At 46.3% G+C, this 21,316-nt stretch overlaps 1 protein-coding gene across 1 annotated transcript in view; it reads right to left on the bottom strand.

Moving 5' to 3' along the window:
• The window catches only part of LOC122938097 (amyloid beta precursor protein binding family B member 1 interacting protein), a 151,859-nt gene that overhangs the window by 97,815 nt on the left and 32,728 nt on the right, over positions 1-21,316 (bottom strand). The window contains exon 2 of the mRNA XM_044293407.1: positions 3,920-3,991. Coding sequence (XP_044149342.1) covers positions 3,920-3,991 — 72 coding nt within the window. The remainder of the gene's footprint in view (positions 1-3,919; positions 3,992-21,316) is intronic.

The following is a 21,316-nucleotide window of genomic DNA, read 5'->3' as shown; positions in this document are numbered from 1 at the left end:
CGATCCAATCAGGCCTTGGAGCAATTCCTTCGTTGCTATGTCTACGATCACCAAGACAATTGGGTTGACCTCCTGCCTTGGGCTGAGTTTGCCAGGAACACGGCGGTGAACTCTTCCTCTGGGACGTCTCCCTTCATGGCCAATTATGGGTTCCAACCTGCCGTGTTAGCGGAGGTATTCTCTCCCCAGGATATTCCGGCTGTGGAGGATCACCTTTCCGTCCTACGTGCTTCTTGGGTACAGATCCAGAGGTCCCTTGAGGTCTCTGCGCAGCGCCAGAGACTCCAGGCTGATCGCAGACGAGCGCCCGCTCCTTCCTACCAGGTCGGAGACCGTGTATGGTTGTCCACCCGCAACCTCAACCTTCGAGTGCCCACTCCCAAGCTGGCGCCTCGCTTTGTTGGTCCCTTCCGAGTGCTTCGCAGGGTAAACCCGGTAGCCTATGCCCTTGCGCTTCCTCCTGGCATGCGGATCTCCAACGTGTTTCATGTCTCCCTGTTGAAGCCATTGGTGTGTAATCGTTTCACTTCCTCGGTTCCTCGGCCCCGTCCGGTCCAAGTGGGCAATCGTGAGGAATATGAGGTGAGCAATATCCTGGACTCACGCCTGGTCCGCGGTCGGTTGCAGTTTTTGGTCCATTGGCGTGGTTATGGTCCAGAGGAGCGTTCCTGGGTTCCCTCCGCAGATGTCCATGCTCCTGCTTTGCTCCGAGCCTTCCACGCACGCTTCCCTCAGAAACCGTTCCTTACTCCGCGGAGGAGGGGCCCTTGAGGGGGAGGTACTGTCATGGTCTTACCTTCTCACTGTTCTCCTTCGTTTGACATGTGCTGGCGGCCATCTTGGTTTTTGGGTATCTTGTAGCCTCCCACCCTGCGGCTTCTCCTTCCCACTGGGAGGAGCTGGATGCCTAGCTCATATATATAGGAGGTCTGTGGCTTCAGTTCCTTGCTTGGTCCTCCTGTGTTCACATGCTTCTAAGACTGCTGCTGCTTCTGGTTCCTGATCCTGGCCTCGTCTGACTACCCCGTTGGTTCCTGATCCTGGCTTCGTCTGACTACCCCGTTGGTTCCTGATCCTGGCTTCGTCTGACTACCCTGCTGGTTCCTGATCCAGGCTTCGTCTGACTACCCTTCTAGTTCCTGACCCCTGTCTACGCAAGACCCTGCTTCGGTTTAGCCATCCGCTTGGACTTTTGCTTACAGCTTGATTTGCAATAAAGCCTTCTTATTTCCACTTATCTCTTGTTGTACGTCTGGTTCATGGTTCCATGACAGTATGGCTGCCAATGGAACTGGTTCTCTTGTATTTATTGATGATGTGACTGCTGACAAAAGCAGCAGGATGAATTCTGAAGTGTTTTGGGCAATATTATCTGCTCATATTCAGCCAAATGCTTCAGAACTCATTGGACGGCACTTCACAGTGCAGATGGACAATGACCCAAAGCATACTGCAAAAGCAACCAAAGAGTTTTTTAAGGAAAGAAGTGGAATGTTATGCAATGGCCAAGTCAATCACCTGACCTGATTCTGATTGAGCATGCATTTCACTTGCTGAAGACAAAACTGAAGGGAAAATGCCCCAAGAACAAGCAGGAACTGAAGACAGTTGCAGTAGAGGCCTGGCAGAGCATCACCAGGGATGAAACCCAGTGTCTGGTGATGTCTATGCGTTCCAGACTTCAGGCTGTAATTGACTGCAAAGTATTAAAAAGTGAAAGTTTGGTTTATGATTATTATTCTGTCCCATTACTTTTGGTCCCGTAACAAGTGGGAGGCACATATGCAAACTGTTGTAATTCCTACACCGTTCACCTGATTTGGATGTAAATACCCTCAAATTAAAGCTGACAGTCTGCAGGTAAAGCACATCATATTCGTTTCATTTCAAATGCATTGTGGTGGTGTATAGAGCCAAAAATCTTAGAATTGTGTCGATGTCTCAATATTTATGGACCTGACTGTATGTCTTGGCTGCTCTTCCTGTCACCTATAGAGTGCTGTCAGCAGTTTTTTCGGTTAAAAACTGCTGACAGATACCCTTTACCATGTTTCCTGCTAAGCAGGATCATCTCATACCGGCCCAGAATTTTGTATTGACATATAGTAAGCGTGACATTTTCAGCATTCTTTTGATATTATCTTACATCTGGTTCACAATACCAGCATATTTGGGGATTTTGTTTAGCCATGTCCTTATTGTGTCATAGTGAATCAATGTTGAGTCTACAGATGTGTTCATAGGTAGAAATGTCAGTGCTTTGTGATTCTTGGTAGCTAGTGCTCCATTTGCTGCCATGTGGAACGCCATCCTGTGGGTGGCATGTTGCTAAGTGGAAAGGGGCAAATCTGTGAGGGGGAGTGTTCAACATGGAGCCCATTTTTAAAACTCCTATTTTGGAACCGAGTCGATATTTTCAAATGGGAACGGGTCATGTGATATGAGAAATCTAAATCTGTGCTTAAAGGGCATCTGTCAGCAGATCTGTACCTATGACACTGTCTGACCTGTTACATGTGCACTTGGCAGCTGAAGGCATCCGTGTTGGTCCCATGTTCATATGTGCCCGCATTGCTGAGAAAAATGATGTTTTATTATATGCAAATGAGCCTCTAGGAGCAACGGGGGCGTTGCTGTTACACCTAGAGGTTCTGCTTCCGCAACTGCCGCGCCCTCTGCACTTTCATTGACAGGACCAGGTGATGTTTTCACTGTCTGGACCTGTCAATCAACATGGAGAGGGCGCAGCAGTGACAGAGAGAGAAGAGCTTCTAGGTGTAACGGCAACGCCCCCGTTGCTCTTAGAGGCTCACTTGCATATAATAAAACATATTTTTTCTCAGCGATGCGGGCACATATAAACATGGGACCAACACAGATGTCTTCAGCTGCCAAGTGCACATGGAACAGGTCAGCCAGTGTCATAGGTACTAATTGGCTCACAAGTTATCCCCTATCCAGGGGATGGGAGACAACATTCAGATTGGTGGAGGTCCTATGGCTGGGACCCCCACCAATCACAAGAACGGGGCGGGGCCCCATACCCTGTGGAGTATTTATCGTTTTCCCTTATCCCCTAGATTGTGCTGATCTCTGGGAGTGCAGTCCTCGAGTCACTGCAGCAGATTTCAATGCTCAGCACTCCCTGGAGATCAGCACAATCTCTGTCCTGCCCTTGCGTGTTAACCTCTCAGCCATATCTGTGTCTGTAACAAAGAGAAAATTATTAATAAATTTGTCCGGAATAAAGGCACATCCCATCCAGATTAGGATTCCTCATGAGATTCTCTATCAGATACATATATCACAGGCACCTCTTCTCTTTTGAAAATATCAACTTGGTTCCAAGATGGTGGCTTTCGAAATAGTTGCTGGGTTGGACACCACCCCTCACAGATTTGCCCCCTTTCCCTTAGCAGCATGCCACACATAGGATGGTGCTCCTAACCATTGTTTTCCATTTATTCAGGGGTCTCCGTACTTTTGGACCACCCTGTAGATATTTATGTGTTATGACTGGATCTGTTAAAGAGTTAACCTCTGGCAGGAACATGTACGTTCTTGGAAAATTAATTGGTTCTTAAGCATTTTGCTTGTTCACAACGGTAACAATACGTGCTGACATATTCTGAAGGAGACTTTTAGATAATTTGGCCTGAGTTTAGAGTAGATCTGTGTTTGTGGTGCTGAGATACAGCTGCTCCTTACAGTTTGCTCCTATGATGTCACACGGACTGTTCCTCGCACAATGGGAGAGGATGCCAAATAGACTGTAGCGGTTTATTCCCTTTGAAATCCCCTTTGTCAATATTTGTCCAGTCTGGAAAGTCTCTGCATGTAAGTGGAACGAATGTGGGATCGTGAGGGGGGTTTTATCCTGTCTTGTAGACTGTGAGGTTCTCCTATTGATAGGACTCACCTGTGTTAACAAGTCCATTTCCCCCAGCAGGTTACTAAACATTTCATCTATTTCTTCACAGGTCTGCTCCATCTGCAGAGACAAAGTACACCAGTTACATATGTGTCAATGGAGACAATTAACAATGCTTCCACTTTGTCAGATTAAGTGCAGGTCTAATTCATTTACATATTTAATGAATCCTGTATGCATATCTAAAATAGGTTATACAGAATTAGAAGAAAAAAAAACCATGGCTGCTACTGCAGTACCCCAGACCTGGAGGTACCTGCAAAGTTTGGTTTGTTTATATAATGTCTGTAATGCTACTGTAATGTACTGCTAACTCAGTATGTTCCAGCATGAGCCAGGCATGGCCAGAGGTGACAATCCCGGCACAGCCCTCTCTGGAGCTCAGGGTGTGGGCTGGCTCCACCCCCTCCTGAATATTCTAGTTAGAGTAGCTATAGAAAGGGAGGAGGAAGGGAGCAGTCTCCATGTGCTCCTCTCCTCCAGACTCCAGCTACGAGCCTTGGAGCCCTGTCACCTCCACAAGCTCCAGGAGATGAAACCAAGCAAGAACTAAAGGAGTAGGATTTACATGGCTGCTGCAAGAGAGAGAGGCAACAAGGTAACCCAGCTCAAACCATTCCAGACCCCGCTTCTGCAAAGGGAATCAAGTTAAGACACCCTATGCACTCCAGGATAGTGGAAGTGGACACTACAGCTACAGTTGCCAGATTGTAGTTGCTTGCCAGAGATCCCAATAACAGGGACTTTAGCAAGAGAAGAGAATGAGTAACTAAAGGGCCATTACTGCAACAAACTCATGCTTGGACAACTGGGAGGAATTTGCACTGTGTAAAGATAACTGCTGGATGCACTACAACTCCTATTGTGCACACAGTAGAAAGAGACGTTTGTTAAGTTCAATGTGGCCTGATCTCTGACTCTCTTAATTGACCACAGACCTCCTTCACAACCCCCTAAAATTTTTATTTACCATCAATGAATTTGAATAATTGCTATTTATTTATTTTTATAATATAGTTCTATGGATTGGTACTGATCCTTTAAGGGGTTGTGTCATCTGGGCCTTTGATGGCATATCGCTAGGTTAGGCTACTTTCACACCTGCGCTTTCCCTTTCCGCTATTGAGTTCCATCATAGGAGCTCAATAGCGGAGGAAAATGCTTCAGTTTTTTCCCTATTCATTGTCAATGGGGACAAAACTGAAGGGTACGGAGTGCACTGGAATGCATTCCGTTCCGTTTCATTGCGTTCCTGTGATGCACACAAAAGCGCAGCAATTAGTGTTTTTGAGTGCATCCTGAGATATGGATCAAGACGGATCCGTCATGACTCACAATGTAAGTCAAAGGTGACGGATCTGTTTTCACTGACACAAAAAAAACCGGATCCATTCCCCTTTGACTGACAATGGTTTTAGTGACGGATCCGTCATGGCTATTTTAGAGATAATACAACCGGATCTGTTCATAACGGATGCAGACAGTTGTATTATCATGATCGCAGATGTAAAAGTAGCCTGAGCCGTCAATGTCAGATAGGTGCGGGTTCGCTGATGCACTTTTGAAGTAATGTTTATATTTTACAACAGTCTCACAAGTCTACCAACTGGTTCTTAAACTGGGGCTGGGAATCTTGCCTTATAATGGACACTCAACCAAGTCGAGTGCACCAAAGTAATGTCCGCTATTGCCCATTCTTCTCTGAGAGGCTACTCTCTCCCACAGCTGGCCGCATCTATGCAGTAAACGCAGGGTTCCACCAGTCACTTAGTGCAGTATTGTCCTCCATTTCTGTGGGTCTTTATGGCTACGCCACTGCCTTTCATGGTAACTCGACTACCCTTGGCTGCAAGCATAGTCACTGTGTTGGGATACAGCCCAAAGAATAGAGTGTCAATACAGTTCAGGAAAGGTCCTTTAAAAGGGGCAACAGTGGGGACGCAGCAAATATGTCAACAACAAATTTAGAAAAACGCACAATTACCGTAAGGGAGTAATACCCCCCTTACAAACTGAGTAATTGATATATGTATGGTGAAAGCCGTGTCAAGACTACGATTTGCTCTGTTCTGGACTGCTATAAGGACTGTTAAACCCCACTTATGTAACACACATAATCACGCCAAACAATATTGTGGCAAACAATTATGGCACTAGCACCTTTTATTTACAACATTAAATGCACAGTTGGCTGACCTGGGTGCAGCACCTCATGCATTGGCCCGGGGCGCACCTGCCCCTAGCCCCACCAACTAGGAGGGCTAGGTCTCGCTGCTGACTCTCCCTAAGCAACCGACAGTTCTCCTTGTCCAACCTTGGAAGTTTTCTGACCATGGCCCATAATTACCAATTCCTGACTTACAGCACAGAACATCACAACAAAATGTATAATATGTTACGGCAGTGGGTGTGGAACCACTGCTTCAACCAACTTTTTTTTACTTTGGGCTAAACCTAAAGGTGTTATCCTGGCAGTTTCCTGGTATTCACGCTCTAACTCCTATAGAGGAAACTAGACTACGCTGCAGGAAAGCCACTAGCCTGCTCCCTCTTGGAGTAGTCCTGTTTTGATTGACAGCTGACTGTTGCAGAGCACCAAGGGATCAGGCAAAACCAGGGACAGGCCGAGGTCAGGCCAGGCAGAGTACATGGGAATCCAAGAAACAGTCCAAGGTCAGGGCAGGCAACAAATGTCAATATGATAAACATGCACAGGTCAGGACAGACAGCAGAAAATAAGAGTCAGGAATTGGGCTGGGTCAGCAGACAAACGAAACAGAACACCTTTGCAGGGATTAGCAAGCTAAAAATGCCTATTGCTCAGACAGCTTCCCACAGGAGAAGGTTCCTTAAGTACACAGAGATGACCAGCTAAAGGATGGCCATACTCTGGCCCTTTAAAAGATAGATGGAGTGCGCATGAACCCTATGGAACAAGGAAAGGAAACAGGCAAGAGAACGAGGCAACAGTGGGCAGTGATGACTCCGGCTGTTGGGCCTGTCGTAAGGCACCAGGAACGGGATGCCACATACAGACTGCCGGATCACCAGAAGAATGGTGAATGAAGTGCTTGTGCCACTCTGGGAGAGCGAGGCAGCAGCAGACCGCCATTAGAGCATGATAAGGGCTAGGTGCAGTGGCGTAACTATCAGGGAAGCAGGGGAAGCAGCTGCTTCGGGGCCCGAGCTCAGAAAGGGCCCGGGAGCAGTCACTGTACTTCGTCACCCCGGGCCACTGTCAGAGCAGCTGACTTCTCCTGCACCGGGTCCAGAGTCCTGCCTAGGTGGGTGGTTTTTGCTTTATCTTGTAATGTTGCAACAGAATGAGCCAGCTATCCCTCAACTGCCCTGCTTTAAATCCCCCATACACTTTTCCACCCCTAATTCTGCCACTGAATTACCTTTACACCCATAATACATCCAAGCACCTGCCCCTTATAGTTCTCTTACTTCTCCCTTAGGCTACCTGGCAACGGCAGTGTAATGCAAGGCACCAACAAACAGACCAGTGATGAAAGCAAAAAGGTGTTTATTCACCAGAAACATAAACGTCCAGGACACTTGCTGGTAACAAGGAATAATAACAAAAAACCAGGCAAGGAGATTCCAGGAATAGTCCCAACCAGTGCTGAATGATGCTGTGCACTTGGCAGTCGAGTCACTCCAGATCTTGAGTCCGCTGTAAGGACAAAGTTCCTGGCAGTCTTCAGTCACTAGGAGTTGTGACCTATACCTGGTTGAGGGAAAATAACAGTGGGCACTGATCACCCAGAGAGACCTCCTTTTAAATGCCTGCTGACCAATCCCAGGGTGCCAAGTGTCCACTACCATAGGTGAACAAATTGCCCTGCACCTGAGGACAAGGCCTAAGGCAATCACAAGTTGATTAACCCATGGCTGGCTCCCTAATCCACTTTACTCTTGTGAGTCAGTATAATATGCGCCACTGGTCGACGAAGTGCACACCGGAGACAACCCTGGCCACTCTGTCCCCGGGACTCCGACGGTCCTCCCCTCCGATGTCCACGCGAACGCATCTCCGCACTGGCTCGCAAAGGGGTCAGTGCTGGTGCATCAGAGACACGCATAACCTGTCCCGCAACTCCACGAGGACCCCTCTTGGTTCCCCTGGAGTGCAAAGCAGGTGAGGATCTTACATTACCCCCCCCTCGAGGAGGCGGCTCTGAAGACTCCAAGCAAGCTTTCTCCGGATTATCCCGGTGAAAGGCTGCCACCAACTCATCCGCATGCACCTGGCGAGCAGGTATCCAACATCTCTCCTCTGGACCAAAACCCTTCCAGTCCACCAAGTATTGAAGAGACCTTTGGACAAAACGAGAGTCCAAAATTCTGTTCACTTCGAACTCCGGTACCCCTTGGACCTCCAGCGGGGATGGGGTCTGAATGAAGGGAGCGGAGTCGGCTGCCGATTTGAGAAGTGAAACATGAAAGGTGTTCACTCCTCGGACCGACGGTGGAAGAGCAACCTTGTACGTAACTCGGTTGATCTTTTGTGTCACTGGGTATGGGCCAATGAATCGAGGACCCAACTTGGAAGATGGCTGACGCAGCGGGATGTTCCGGGTGGAGACCCACACCTGATCTCCCACCTTAAACTTTTGCTCTACGGTGCGATGACGATCAGCAAATTTCTTCTGTTGCGCCACCGCACTGCGGAGATTCCGCTGGGCCGACGACCAAATGGGACGTCTATCCTTGAACCACTGATCCACCACCGGTGAGTCAGTGGAGGGTCCGGCCAAAGAAGAGTCTTGGATCCCTGCCCCCCACGCACCTGAACGGAGACATCTTAGTGGAAGCATGCTCAGAGTTATTATAAGCCACCTCCGCAAAGGGTAGATACGCTGCCCATTCCTCCTGGCAGTCTGACACGAAGCACCGGAGATATTGCTCCAGGGTCTGGTTAGTCCTTTCCGTCTGACCGTTGGTCTCTGGGTGAAAACCAGAAGAAAAAGACAAATTAATACCCAATCGGGAGCAGAAAGAACGCCAGAAGCGGGAGATGAATTGCACTCCTCTGTCTGAAACAATGTCATCCGGCGCTCCGTGTAATCGAAAGACATGATTCAAGAACAGATCTGCCAATTCTCTGGCCGAGGGCAATCCAGGGAGTGGGATAAAATGGGCCATTTTACTAAAACGGTCCACCACTACCCAGATTACCGTACTTCCAGAGGACCTTGGCAAATCTGTGATGAAATCCATGGAAATGTGAGTCCATGGAGCCTGGGGAATAGGCAGTGGGAGTAAAGTCCCAGAAGGGGCAGACCGGGACGGTTTACATCTGGCGCAAACAGTACATGCCTGGATATAGGCCTTAACATCCACGGACATGTTGGGCCACCACACGTGACGTTTAACAAGGGCAAGTGTTTTTTTAACACCCAAATGCCCGGCAGACTTTGAGTCATGAAGCTGTCGGATGACCTCCAATCGAAGGTTAATGGGTGCGAACCATTGACCCTCGGGTTTGTCAGGTGGACTCTCTGCCTGTGAGGGCTCAAGAAGAGAGGACAAGTCCTCCATTACTTCTGCGGCCCCCAGGGCAGCAAGAAAACATTTAGTTGGGAGAATGGTTTCTGGCTCAGAGTCCAGGACGGAAGCAGCCTCAGGGAAGCAGCGGGACAGGGCATCTGCCTTCACGTTTTTGGAACCTGGTTTATAAGTGAGGCGGAAATTGAAGCGGGTGAAAAACAATGCCCACCTGGCTTGTCGGGAGTTGAGTCTTTTGGCACTCTCTAGATACTCCAAATTTTTGTGGTCAGTGTAAACCGTGATGGGATGTTCTGCACCCTCTAGCCAATGTCTCCACTCTTGAAAAGCCAATCTTACTCCCAGAAGCTCTCTATTGCCGATATCATAATTACACTCGGCTGGAGAGAGCTTCCGAGAGAAGAAGGCACAGGGATGTAACCTCTCGGGGTCCCCAGAATACTGTGAGAGAACTGCCCCTACACCGACCTCTGAGGCATCGACCTCGAGAACAAAAGGTCTGGAGGTGTCTGGATGAGTAAGAATTGGTGCCGTGCAAAAGGCCTATTTCAGCGTCTCAAAGGCTCTGACTGCCTCTCTCGTCCACTTAGAAGGATTAGCTCCCTTCTTAGTGAGGTTGGTGAGAGGTACTACTATCGCAGAAAAATTCTTAATAAACTTGCGGTAGAAGTTGGCAAAGCCTAAGAAACGCTGCAACCCCTTAAGATCCTTAGGTTGAGGCCAATCCAAGACAGCAGAAAGTTTGGATGGGTCCATAGCCAATCCCTTTTCTGAGATAATGTACCCCAGGAAAGGCAACTCCTTCACCTCAAACAGACACTTCTCAAGTTTGGCATAGAGGCGGTTCTCCCTCAGCTTCTGGAAAACCTGACACATGTGTCTCCGATGAGAGACCAGATCCGAGGAGTAGATTAGTATGTCATCTAGATAGACAACAACACATCTATCCAAGAAATCTCTGAGAACATCGTTGATGAACTCCTGGAAGACCGCGGGAGCATTACAGAGACCGAAAGGCATCACGAGATACTCGTAATGCCCGTCTCTGGTATTAAATGCGGTCTTCCATTCGTCACCCTCTCTAATGCGAACTAAATTATAAGCACCCCTTAAATCGAGTTTGGTGAAGACTCGGGCCCCTGCCACCTGAGAAAACAGATCATCAATCAGAGGCAGTGGATACCGATTCTTCACCGTAATCCGATTAAGGGCACGATAATCGATGCAAGGTCTCAAGCCTCCATCCTTCTCCACAAAGAAGAATCCAGCTCCAGCAGGGGAAGTGGATGGACGAATGAAATTCTTCTCAAGGTTCTCTTTAATATACTCCCGCTGAGCCTGAACCTCAGGCCCAGTGAGATTATAAAGATGCCCTCGTGGTGGCATGGTGCCTGGCAACAGGTCTATAGGACAATCATATGACCTGTGGGGAGGTAATACATCAGCCCCCTGAGGACTGAACACATCTCGGAAACTATGATACTGCTGTGGTAAAGTACTTAATACTTCCATGGAGGCTAGTGACAGGTCGGGACGAATGCACTTAGTAAGGCATTCCGTACTTCACTGACAGATAAGACACGAGCGCCAGTCCACTACTGGATTATGGAGCCTTAACCAAGGGAGACCCAAAATCACGGGAGTGGATGGCATGTCAAGGACAAAAAGGCTTTAGGTCTCCCGATGATCAGCCCCCACCGTTACCTGTATTCCCGGAGTCATCCACACTGCACGCCCATCTTGAAGAGGGGAACCATCAATCGCGGTCACTGACATGGTGGTTTTCGGCTGGATCAACGGGATGCCAAGTCGACGAACCAAGGTTGAGTCCACAAAATTCCCAGCGGCCCCAGAATCGATTAGTGCTGAAAACTCATGGACCTTGTCTTGCCACCGTAAGGATATGGATACCATCACCCGGCTTGGAGGAGGGCTAATAGCACCTAGGGGGTTCTCCTCTATGCCCCCTAGGTTCATTCGTTTCCCGCCGGCAGGAGGGGACAGGTTTTAACGAGGTGTCCAGACTTCCCGCAAAATAGGCACAGGCATTTCTGTTGGCGACGAGCTCGTTCTGCCTGTGTGAGATGGGAGGATCCAACCTCCATTGGCTCTTCAGCCGATTTTAGAGGCCCTGGATGTGGTCGAGGGGATGAAAACCGAGACGACCGTTCCACTCGCCTCTCACGGATTCGCCTGTCGGCATCGATTGCCTGAGAGATAGCCATTTCCAACGAGAAGGGGGTAGGCAAGGCCAAAAGAAGATCCCGGACCGCATCCGAAAGTCCCAAACGGAAGCGATGGCGTAGGGCCGCGTCGCCCCAGGTGGTGAAAGCTGCCCATCGCCTGAATTCTGCAGCGTATTCTTCAGCTGGGCAGCGGCCTTGTTGAATATGCTCAAGATTGGTCTCTGCGGTGCGAGTATGATCCGGGTCATCGTAAATCACAGCCATAGCCTCGAAGAAGGCATCCACTGACGAAAAAGCTGTATGGTCTTGAGGCAAGTTGAATGCCCAACGTTGGGGGTCTCCACGTAGCAGTGACATTACAATCCCAATTCTCTGCCTGAGAGTGCCAGAAGCCATCGGTCGTAACTGGAAATAAAGGAGACAGGAGTCCCTGAAGTTTAAGAACTCCTGTCGCTCTCCTGTGAAGGGGTCAGGCAGAGGGATCTTAGGTTCTGTTTGATGCCTTGCGATAGTGACGGGTAGTGCTGAGGCTCCCTGGATAAGCTGCTGAACCTCCTCCATCACAGTTGTCAGTTGCTCTTGGATTTGCGCTGCAGCGGCTGCTGGTATATTTGGGCGTCGTTGGAACAGCAGGTTAACGGCTCCCGTTAATTCATTCAGCTGCTGCTGGATCTTGTCCATGGCAACTGTTAGTTGGGCCCACTGTTCTGTAATGCAAGGCACCAACAAACAGACCAGTGATGAAAGCAAAAAGGTGTTTATTCACCAGAAACATAAACGTCCAGGACACTTGCTGGTAACAAGGAATAATAACAAAAAACCAGGCAAGGAGATTCCAGGAATAGTCCCAACCAGTGCTGAATGATGCTGTGCACTTGGCAGTCGAGTCACTCCAGATCTTGGGTCCGCTGTAAGGACAAAGTTCCTGGCAGTCTTTAGTCACTAGGAGTTGTGACCTATACCTGGTTGAGGGAAAATAACAGTGGGCACTGATCACCCAGAGAGACCTCCTTTTAAATGCCTGCTGACCAATCCCAGGGTGCCAAGTGTCCACTACCATAGGTGAACAAATTGCCCTGCACCTGAGGACAAGGCCTAAGGCAATCACAAGTTGATTAACCCATGGCTGGCTCCCTAATCCACTTTACTCTTGTGAGTCAGTATAATATGCGCCACTGGTCGACGAAGTGCATAAGAAGCGCGTACTCGCGACCGTGTATCCCTTTGCGAACCTGCCCTCGTGCGTACGCACGGACGCATGATTGACTCAGCGCGAGTATGCGAGCGCGTGGACCCAGATGCGGAAACGGAAGTCGCAGGAGACACCGGAGACAACCCTGGCCGCGGCGTCTTGTCACTCGCCTGGCCACTCTGTCCCCGGGACTCCGACGGTCCTCCCCTCCGATGTCCACGCGAACGCATCTCCGCACTGGCTCGCAAAGGGGTCAGCGCTGGTGCATCAGAGACACGCATAACCTGTCCCGCAACTCCACGAGGACCCCTCTTGGTTCCCCTGGAGTGCAAAGCAGGTGAGGATCTTACAGGCAGCTACTGTATGTCACCATCTCCATTTAGCACAAAAGAATAGCTGTCCCAAACCTCCTTAACAAACAGGAAGTATCCCAATGTCCCCACCACTACCGCTTTGTGGGCCAGGAATGGGAATCTTCATTGTATTGCCATCTCACACATTAATGGCATATTGCTAGGACATATCATCAATGTCAGATACGTGTGGTTCCCACCTCTGGGACCTGCTCCTAATTCCAGAAAGGGGGCCTCCGAAGTGAACGGAGAGCAGCAGCTCATGGGCGGCTATCCTCTGTTCACTGCTATGGGAGTTGTAAAAATAGCTGAGCGCCGACTCGGCTATTGTCAGCAGTCCCATAATGGGGAATGGAGAGGAGGCAGCGCTTGCATGGTGCGCTCTCCATTCACAGATATGGGACTTCCAAAAATAGCCAATTTTTGGAACCTCTCATAGAGATGAATGGAGAGCACACTGTGCATGTGCTCTCCATTCATTTTGGGGGCCCTGTTCTGGAGATAGGAGCGTGTCCCAGAGGTTGGTCCTGCATCTATCTGACATTGATGGCTTATCCTAGTGATAAGCCATCAATGTGTAACATGAACCAACCCCTTTAAATAAAAATATGTTCTGGTCATGTGGTAGACACCGGTGCGTGGCTAGTCTGAGGTACAGTACGTTCATTAGAGCTGTGTAACAAGCCATGGACTTGTGTGACCATCAAATGACCACAACAGATTTCTATCCCCATTGAAGATTTCTGTTAAATTATAAAAAGCAAAGATTCTGAAAACCATGAGACTTTGATATAGTATTTTGGGAAAATTGTAAAAGGTTATAATAGAAAGATTATCCTTTATTTTCTGAAACTAGAATAACCCCTTTAAGTAAACACAAATGCTGATACAATTTAATTTCTACAAGGGGTTGTCCAAGAAAAATACAAGCTCAGGCAGTAGCAGTCAATGTCATAAAATAACAAAAAGGGCATACTTGTCTTCCCTGCAGCTTCCGGCATGGTGGTCCGGCCCTCACTGCAGTGTTGACATCCGTACACACCAGGACACCGATCCAGCCAATCACTAGCTTTAGCAGTGATGTCCTGTATACTGCTCAGGCCAGTGATTGGCTGCATGGTGATCTGATGTGTATGGGATGTCACGACTGAAGCCAGGAAGATGACGTCAGCGCTGTAGTACCAGACACTACTCTGGAAATGGTAGTGGAGAAAAGTGATGGGTTTAATTTTTTATTTTATTTTATGATATTTAATGCTGTTAGACTTTTTAATTATCTTGGACAACCTTTTTATTGACATGGTACAGTCAAATTGCATTTTGTTCTACAATTTTTAGCGAAATTGGGGTGAAACTGCAGTGAATTGGTTGCATGGCTATTACAGGTGAAACATTGAAACCAGTTGCTTCCACTGTACCAGCCATGGCTCTCCTCAATGTGGCACACCACCGCTATGTGTATGGACAGCCTAAGGCACCAGTATATCCAAGAGTATTATGAGATACGCTTCAGTGGTATTAAAGAGCTGCTGTTTTATCTCTATCAGCAAAATTATCATAGTTCCTACATCTTAGTCTTATTTCCTTCTGTGGCATGCAAAAATATGGATGAGGGAGGGAAGAAGTCATGTGTTTCTACTAATGTGCACATGGAGCAGAATGCTTTGCTTGGATTTTCTTTTGTATTTCTTTTTCAAACCTTTAAAGTTATGACAAGACTTGATGAACTTCATGTGCTTGTTATATTTGCGTAGAAAAGTTGATATCATTGACCCTTAGTGTTTCCGTTCACGATAACACATGAAAATAGTGGACACCTATATTTGTTAGTCTTGATACTGATCTATATTAAAATATGTAAAAAATGGTTATTTACATGTAGGTTCAAAAAGTCATCACTCATATAAGTCTATGTGATGCTTTTCATAATCGTAGTCTCTGATCAAAGGCATACGGTACTGGTTTGTAGAGGAAAGCTTTAGGCTTCAGACAGATTTCAACATGTGCTTACCATTATGGCTTTTGGGTTTCTGAAACGCCTCCCTCTCAGTGGCCCATTGTAAAACAAATAAGTCACTTTGTAAAACATTATAACTGTGAAATCTTCTAGATAAATGAGGCTGTCAACTTATCATTCCCACAAGTTCGTTGGCCAAATTTTGTGATGGTATCAGATAGACATCCCAAAAGATAACAAAGAAGGAGGTGGATCATGTTGACCATTATTAGTCACTAAACATCCATCAATATCAAAAAACCTCCTAAATAGCTTTCATATTGCATCATCCTTCAACATTCTTACGTTCAAGAACCACAACTCTTATAGGAGACCTCTCTAAAATGATGCCATCTACAGTAGGTAGATAAAAGGGAGACAGAAGACCTCACATGGAGAAACCATGAATGGTTTAGCTAGGTTAAGGTTGTCTCATCAAAGCTAACCCCTTTCAGACTGCAGTGCCAGTGGTGAATAGTTCATTCTGCCTGGCTCTCAGCAAATAGCTGTTTTGTAAATGATGCCTTCTCTAGCCAGACATGTAAATGTACTATAACATAGTGGCCATTTATAAATGGACCGTTGAGTTTGCGGAGCATGAGCTGCTCTCAAACAGCACATCTCCATTATGGCACAAAGAGGGCTGCATGCCTTATTGGAGGATATGGATGTCATAAAGTGCAGTTCCTAGCGAGGAAACCCACTCCATGTCATCTATATCCCCTCAATGGTCATATGTGTTGGTCTTCATGTGACAACCTCTATAAAGTGGATAGATGTGATTTCTATTGCCTTAGGCCTCATGCACGCGACCGTTGTTTTATTCCGTGTCCGTTGTGCCATTTTTCTTGATTTTCTGCGGATCCATTGATTTTCAATGGGTCAGTTGAAAACTCTGCTTATGCACCGTTTGCCATCCGCATCCGTGATCCGTGGTTCCAGTCATTCAAAAAAATATAACCTGTCCTATTATTTTCGCGGAAAACGGTTTGCGGACCCATTCAAGTCAATGAGACCACTAAAAAATGCGGAGGCACACAAGATTGTCATCTGCGCGTCCGTGTCCGTTTTTCATGGCAAACCTGTCTTAGACTTTTTTTTTACTTTCCTTTATGGTCTCATGCACACGACCGTGCCGTTTTTTGCGGTCTGCAAACCGCGGATCCGCAAAAAACGGAAAGGCGCCCGTTTTGCCTTCTGCAAATCGCGGACAAGAATAGGACATGTTATTTTTTTTTTGCAGGGCCGCGGAATGGAGCCACGGATGTGGACAGCACACGGAGTGCTGTCCGCATCTTTTGCGGCTCCATTGAAATGAATGGGTCCGCATCCGAGCCGCCAAAACGGCGGCTCGGATGCGGACCCAAACAGCGGCCGTGTGCATGAGGCCTTATGTCTGGTGGTCCTCCAAAAATAAAGGAAGACACACGGAAACAAAAACGGAAACGGATCACGGAACAACGGAACCCCATTTTGCCTTTGGCTTCATGCACACAGCCGTCGTTTGGGTCCGCATCCGTTGTTCCGTTCCGCGGCCCCGCATAAAAAATATAACATGTCCTATTCCTGTCCGCAAAATGGACAAGAATAGGCAGTTATATCAATGGCCGCCCGTTCCGTTCCGCAAATTGCGGAAGGCACACGGGCAGCTTCCGTTTTTTGCGGATCCGCGGTTTGCGGACCGCAAAAAATGGCACGGTCGTGTGCATGTAGCCTTACCCATGCAGCATGAGATTGAGAAACTTTGAAAGAGATCAGCCATTGTAAAGAGGCGTTTGAGATGTTAAAATATATTTCAGGAGATTATTAGCTGCGTGGACTCCACCAGATGGTATCAGCGACAACACTGCTCTGTTATAGAAATTTCTAGTGTTCATTAGTGATGAGCGGCAGGGGCAATATTCGAATTCGCAATATTTCGCGAATATTTGGGCGAATATTCGCCATATATTCGAGAATTCGCGAATTCATGATCTCCAGGCATTATTTTCTTGATTGCGAAAGTTCGCATAAAATTCGCATGAACTGGTATTTTCACAAAAATTGAATATTCGCAATTACGAATATATTTAGCGAAATTCAAAATATTCGCGAATTCTCGAAGTGCCGATATTCGCGATTAAACTTCGCAATTCGAATATTCGTGATCAACACTAGTGTTCATACATTTAAATATAACAGGATCAGACTGGCCCACCAGATCACCGGAGGATCCTCTGGTAGACCTTGGCTTTGATACAATAATGGGCCAATACGGCATTTGGATCACTCAATATTTATGGATTTATTCTATTTTATTGATGATATGGATGATCATACATTCTGTATAGGTGAAGGTTGGGTACTTTTCTCTTGTAGACTCAAGATTCCCCAGTCCTGACTATAGATATATATTAGGATTTAAATGACTGTGATTTCCCTAGGTATGGTTTGAAGGGAACATGTCATCAGAAAATGATAAGGTTTTTATGCTAAACATATTTTTTAAGAATTTAGGCTGATGCTTCTTCTAATTTGACTTGCCATTTTCTATATTAGCAAAAATAAAAAATCCTGAAACCTTGTTAAAATAGAAGTTAGAAAAAAAAGAAAAAAAGAATGGATTATCAGTATCTGGTTTATCCTGAGGACAGGTCATCAATATAAGAAAAATTTACAGATACATTCACTGCTCATTTCTCATAACCATATACTGTATAAAGAACATGCTTGGGATGATATTGAAGGGTTTGGCCAAATTTAAAAGAGATGGCAAATTCTTGCCAAATTAAGATGGCAAATTAAGCCTGAGTCAAGCGATTGATTGGCAGGGGTCCAACACCCTGCACCCATGCCAAACAGCTCTTTTGCAGTAGCTCTGGTGTCAAAAGTCAGCCTCAGAACTATATATCGCCATCCCGTGTGTACAGGGAGTGCAGAATTATTAGGCAAATGAGTATTTTGACCACATCATCCTCTTTATGCATGTTGTCTTACTCCAAGCTGTATAGGCTCGAAAGCCTACTACCAATTAAGCATATTAGGTGATGTGCATCTCTGTAATGAGAAGGGGTGTGGTCTAATGACATCAACACCCTATATCAGGTGTGCATAATTATTAGGCAACTTCCTTTCCTTTGGCAAAATGGGTCAAAAGAAGGACTTGACAGGCTCAGAAAAGTCAAAAATAGTGAGATATCTTGCAGAGGGATGCAGCACTCTTAAAATTGCAAAGCTTCTGAAGCGTGATCATCGAACAATCAAGCGTTTCATTCAAAATAGTCAACAGGGTCGCAAGAAACGTGTGGAAAAACCAAGGCGCAAAATAACTGCCCATGAACTGAGAAAAGTCAAGCGTGCAGTTGCCAAGATGCCACTTGCCACCAGTTTGGCCATATTTCAGAGCTGCAACATCACTGGAGTGCCCAAAAGCACAAGGTGTGCAATACTCAGAGACATGGCCAAGGTAAGAAAGGCTGAAAGACGACCACCACTGAACAAGACACACAAGCTGAAACGTCAAGACTGGGCCAAGAAATATCTCAAGACTGATTTTTCTAAGGTTTTATGGACTGATGAAATGAGAGTGAGTCTTGATGGGCCAGATGGATGGGCCCGTGGCTGTATTGGTAAAGGGCAGAGAGCTCCAGTCCGACTCAGACGCCAGCAAGGTGGAGGTGGAGTACTGGTTTGGGCTGGTATCATCAAAGATGAGCTTGTGGGGCCTTTTCGGGTTGAGGATGGAGTCAAGCTCAACTCCCAGTCCTACTGCCAGTTTCTGGAAGACACCTTCTTCAAGCAGTGGTACAGGAAGAAGTCTGCATCCTTCAAGAAAAACATGATTTTCATGCAGGACAATGCTCCATCACACGCGTCCAAGTACTCCACAGCGTGGCTGGCAAGAAAGAGTATAAAAGAAGAAAATCTAATGACATGGCCTCCTTGTTCACCTGATCTGAACCCCATTGAGAACCTGTGGTCCATCATCAAATGTGAGATTTACAAGGAGGGAAAACAGTACACCTCTCTGAACAGTGTCTGGGAGGCTGTGGTTGCTGCTGCACGCAATGTTGATGGTGAACAGATCAAAACACTGACAGAATCCATGGATGGCAGGCTTTTGAGTGTCCTTGCAAAGAAAGGTGGCTATATTGGTCACTGATATGTTTTTGTTTTGTTTTTGAATATCAGAAATGTATATTTGTGAATGTTGAGATGTTATATTGGTTTCACTGGTAAAAATAAATAATTTAAATGGGTATATATTTGTTTTTTGTTAAGTTGCCTAATAATTATGCACAGTAATAGTCACCTGCACACACAGATATCCCCCTAAAATAGCTAAAACTAAAAACAAAACTAAAAACTACTTTCAAAAATATTAAGCTTTGATATTAATGAGTTTTTTGGGTTCATTGTGCACATGGTTGTTGTTCAATAATAAAATTAATCCTCAAAAATACAACTTGCCTAATAATTCTGCACTCCCTGTAGTGGATGGAGCTGGTTAAACCAGCACTTCTCCCACGGAAGTGGATAGGAGCAGTGTTAGGCCTCATGCACACGACCGTTGTGTGCATCCGCGGCCGTTGTTCCGTTTTCCGTTTTGACTTTCAATGGGTCCGTGGAAAAATCGGAAAATGCACTGTTTTGCAGCCGCATCCGTGATCCGCGTTTCCTGTCCGTCAAAAAAATAGGAGCTGTCCTATTTTTTTGACGGACAACGGTTCACGGACCCATTTAAGTCAATTTTTGTCATCCGCGTCCGTGATCCGTGGTTCCAGTCCGTCAAAAAAATATAACCTGTCCTATTATTTTCGCGGAAAACGGTTTGCGGACCCATTCAAGTCAATAGGACCGCTAAAAAACACGGAGGCACACAAGATTGTCGTCCGCGTCCGTTTTTTTTCCTATCATTTGCATGGCAAACCTGTCTTAGATTTTTTTTTACTTTCCTTCATGTCTGATGATCCTTCAAAAATAAAGGAAGACACACGGAAACAAAAACGGAAACGGATCACGGAACAACGGAACCCCATTTTGCGGAACGGAACACAACAACGGTCGTGTGCATGAGGCCTTATTGAAGGTTTACAATTACTCTTTAATATTCTTAAAAGTCAGATTTACAAACGGAATAAATGCACCGTTTTTGTATAGAATACTATCATTTCGATTTTCATTTATTACCTCATTGTCATTTTTTCAATAATTCACAATGTTTCATGCAAAAAATACAGGTACATGCACGGCTGCAGGGCGTGTCTGATACGTGGTTAAAATAGCTCCATCAGCTTTAAAGATTGTCTTTCGAGGAAAACTTTCTGAAACATAACTGACTGGTATATGTAATCTACGTTCAGAATAGCAATCATAGCTTTAATTTGCAAGCTTATCTTGGCATAGTGATAAAAGTGTCCATGTGTCGGACAGAATTAGACTTCAGAGACTGACGTGGCCTCCTGTTTATTTTTGGATAGCATTTGACTTTAATCCTGCAGCACATTTTATGTGTCTTCTAGACATAAAGCCCATCTGTACAAACCATCACATTTCCGCAGCATTTATACTGAATTTACTAAAAAAAAAAGGAGATTGCTAGCATGGCATTAATCTGTGGATTCCCTAAATATCAGTGATCCCCATGTTAAAACGTTTTACAACAATTCCTACATTTCGACAGCCACTACCAATGGGTGTCACCAGTGTCTGAGTGGGTTTCCTTGGGCCCATCAGAAGAAATTATTCTCAGGACCCAACCCCCGTAGTATCAATAAAGTCTAATAGATTTTGATTCATAGAAAAAGCCCCTACTGGCAAGTGATTGGCTCCAAAGGAAGCTTCAAATGAGTTTGTTTCTCCTGGACTTTTGGGGCCCACTATGGTATCAGGGCCTGGGCCCACCAGAGGATCCTGTAGTACTCTGGTGGGCCAGTCCAATAGTGGGAGGCACTAGCAAGATGTTCTCTTTCTATGGGAGATACCTCTTTGTATATAATTTTCCCATGGAGCATTGACACTAATTCATTATACACAGTGGGTCTTCGTAAATGTGTTTTCCAGGACCCAACTGCTCTTACAAACCCACCTTTATTACAATTAACATGCTGGTAGGTGAAAGTTTGTAATATACCTACCAATCCGAGGCCACGTGGATCAGCCTCT

This window comes from Bufo gargarizans, chromosome 5 (genome assembly GCF_014858855.1).
Source record: "Bufo gargarizans isolate SCDJY-AF-19 chromosome 5, ASM1485885v1, whole genome shotgun sequence".
In the NCBI taxonomy this organism is placed as follows: Eukaryota; Metazoa; Chordata; class Amphibia; order Anura; family Bufonidae; genus Bufo; species Bufo gargarizans.
Note: the sequence above shows the minus strand (reverse complement) of the source record. Positions and strands in the feature narration are given on the sequence as shown.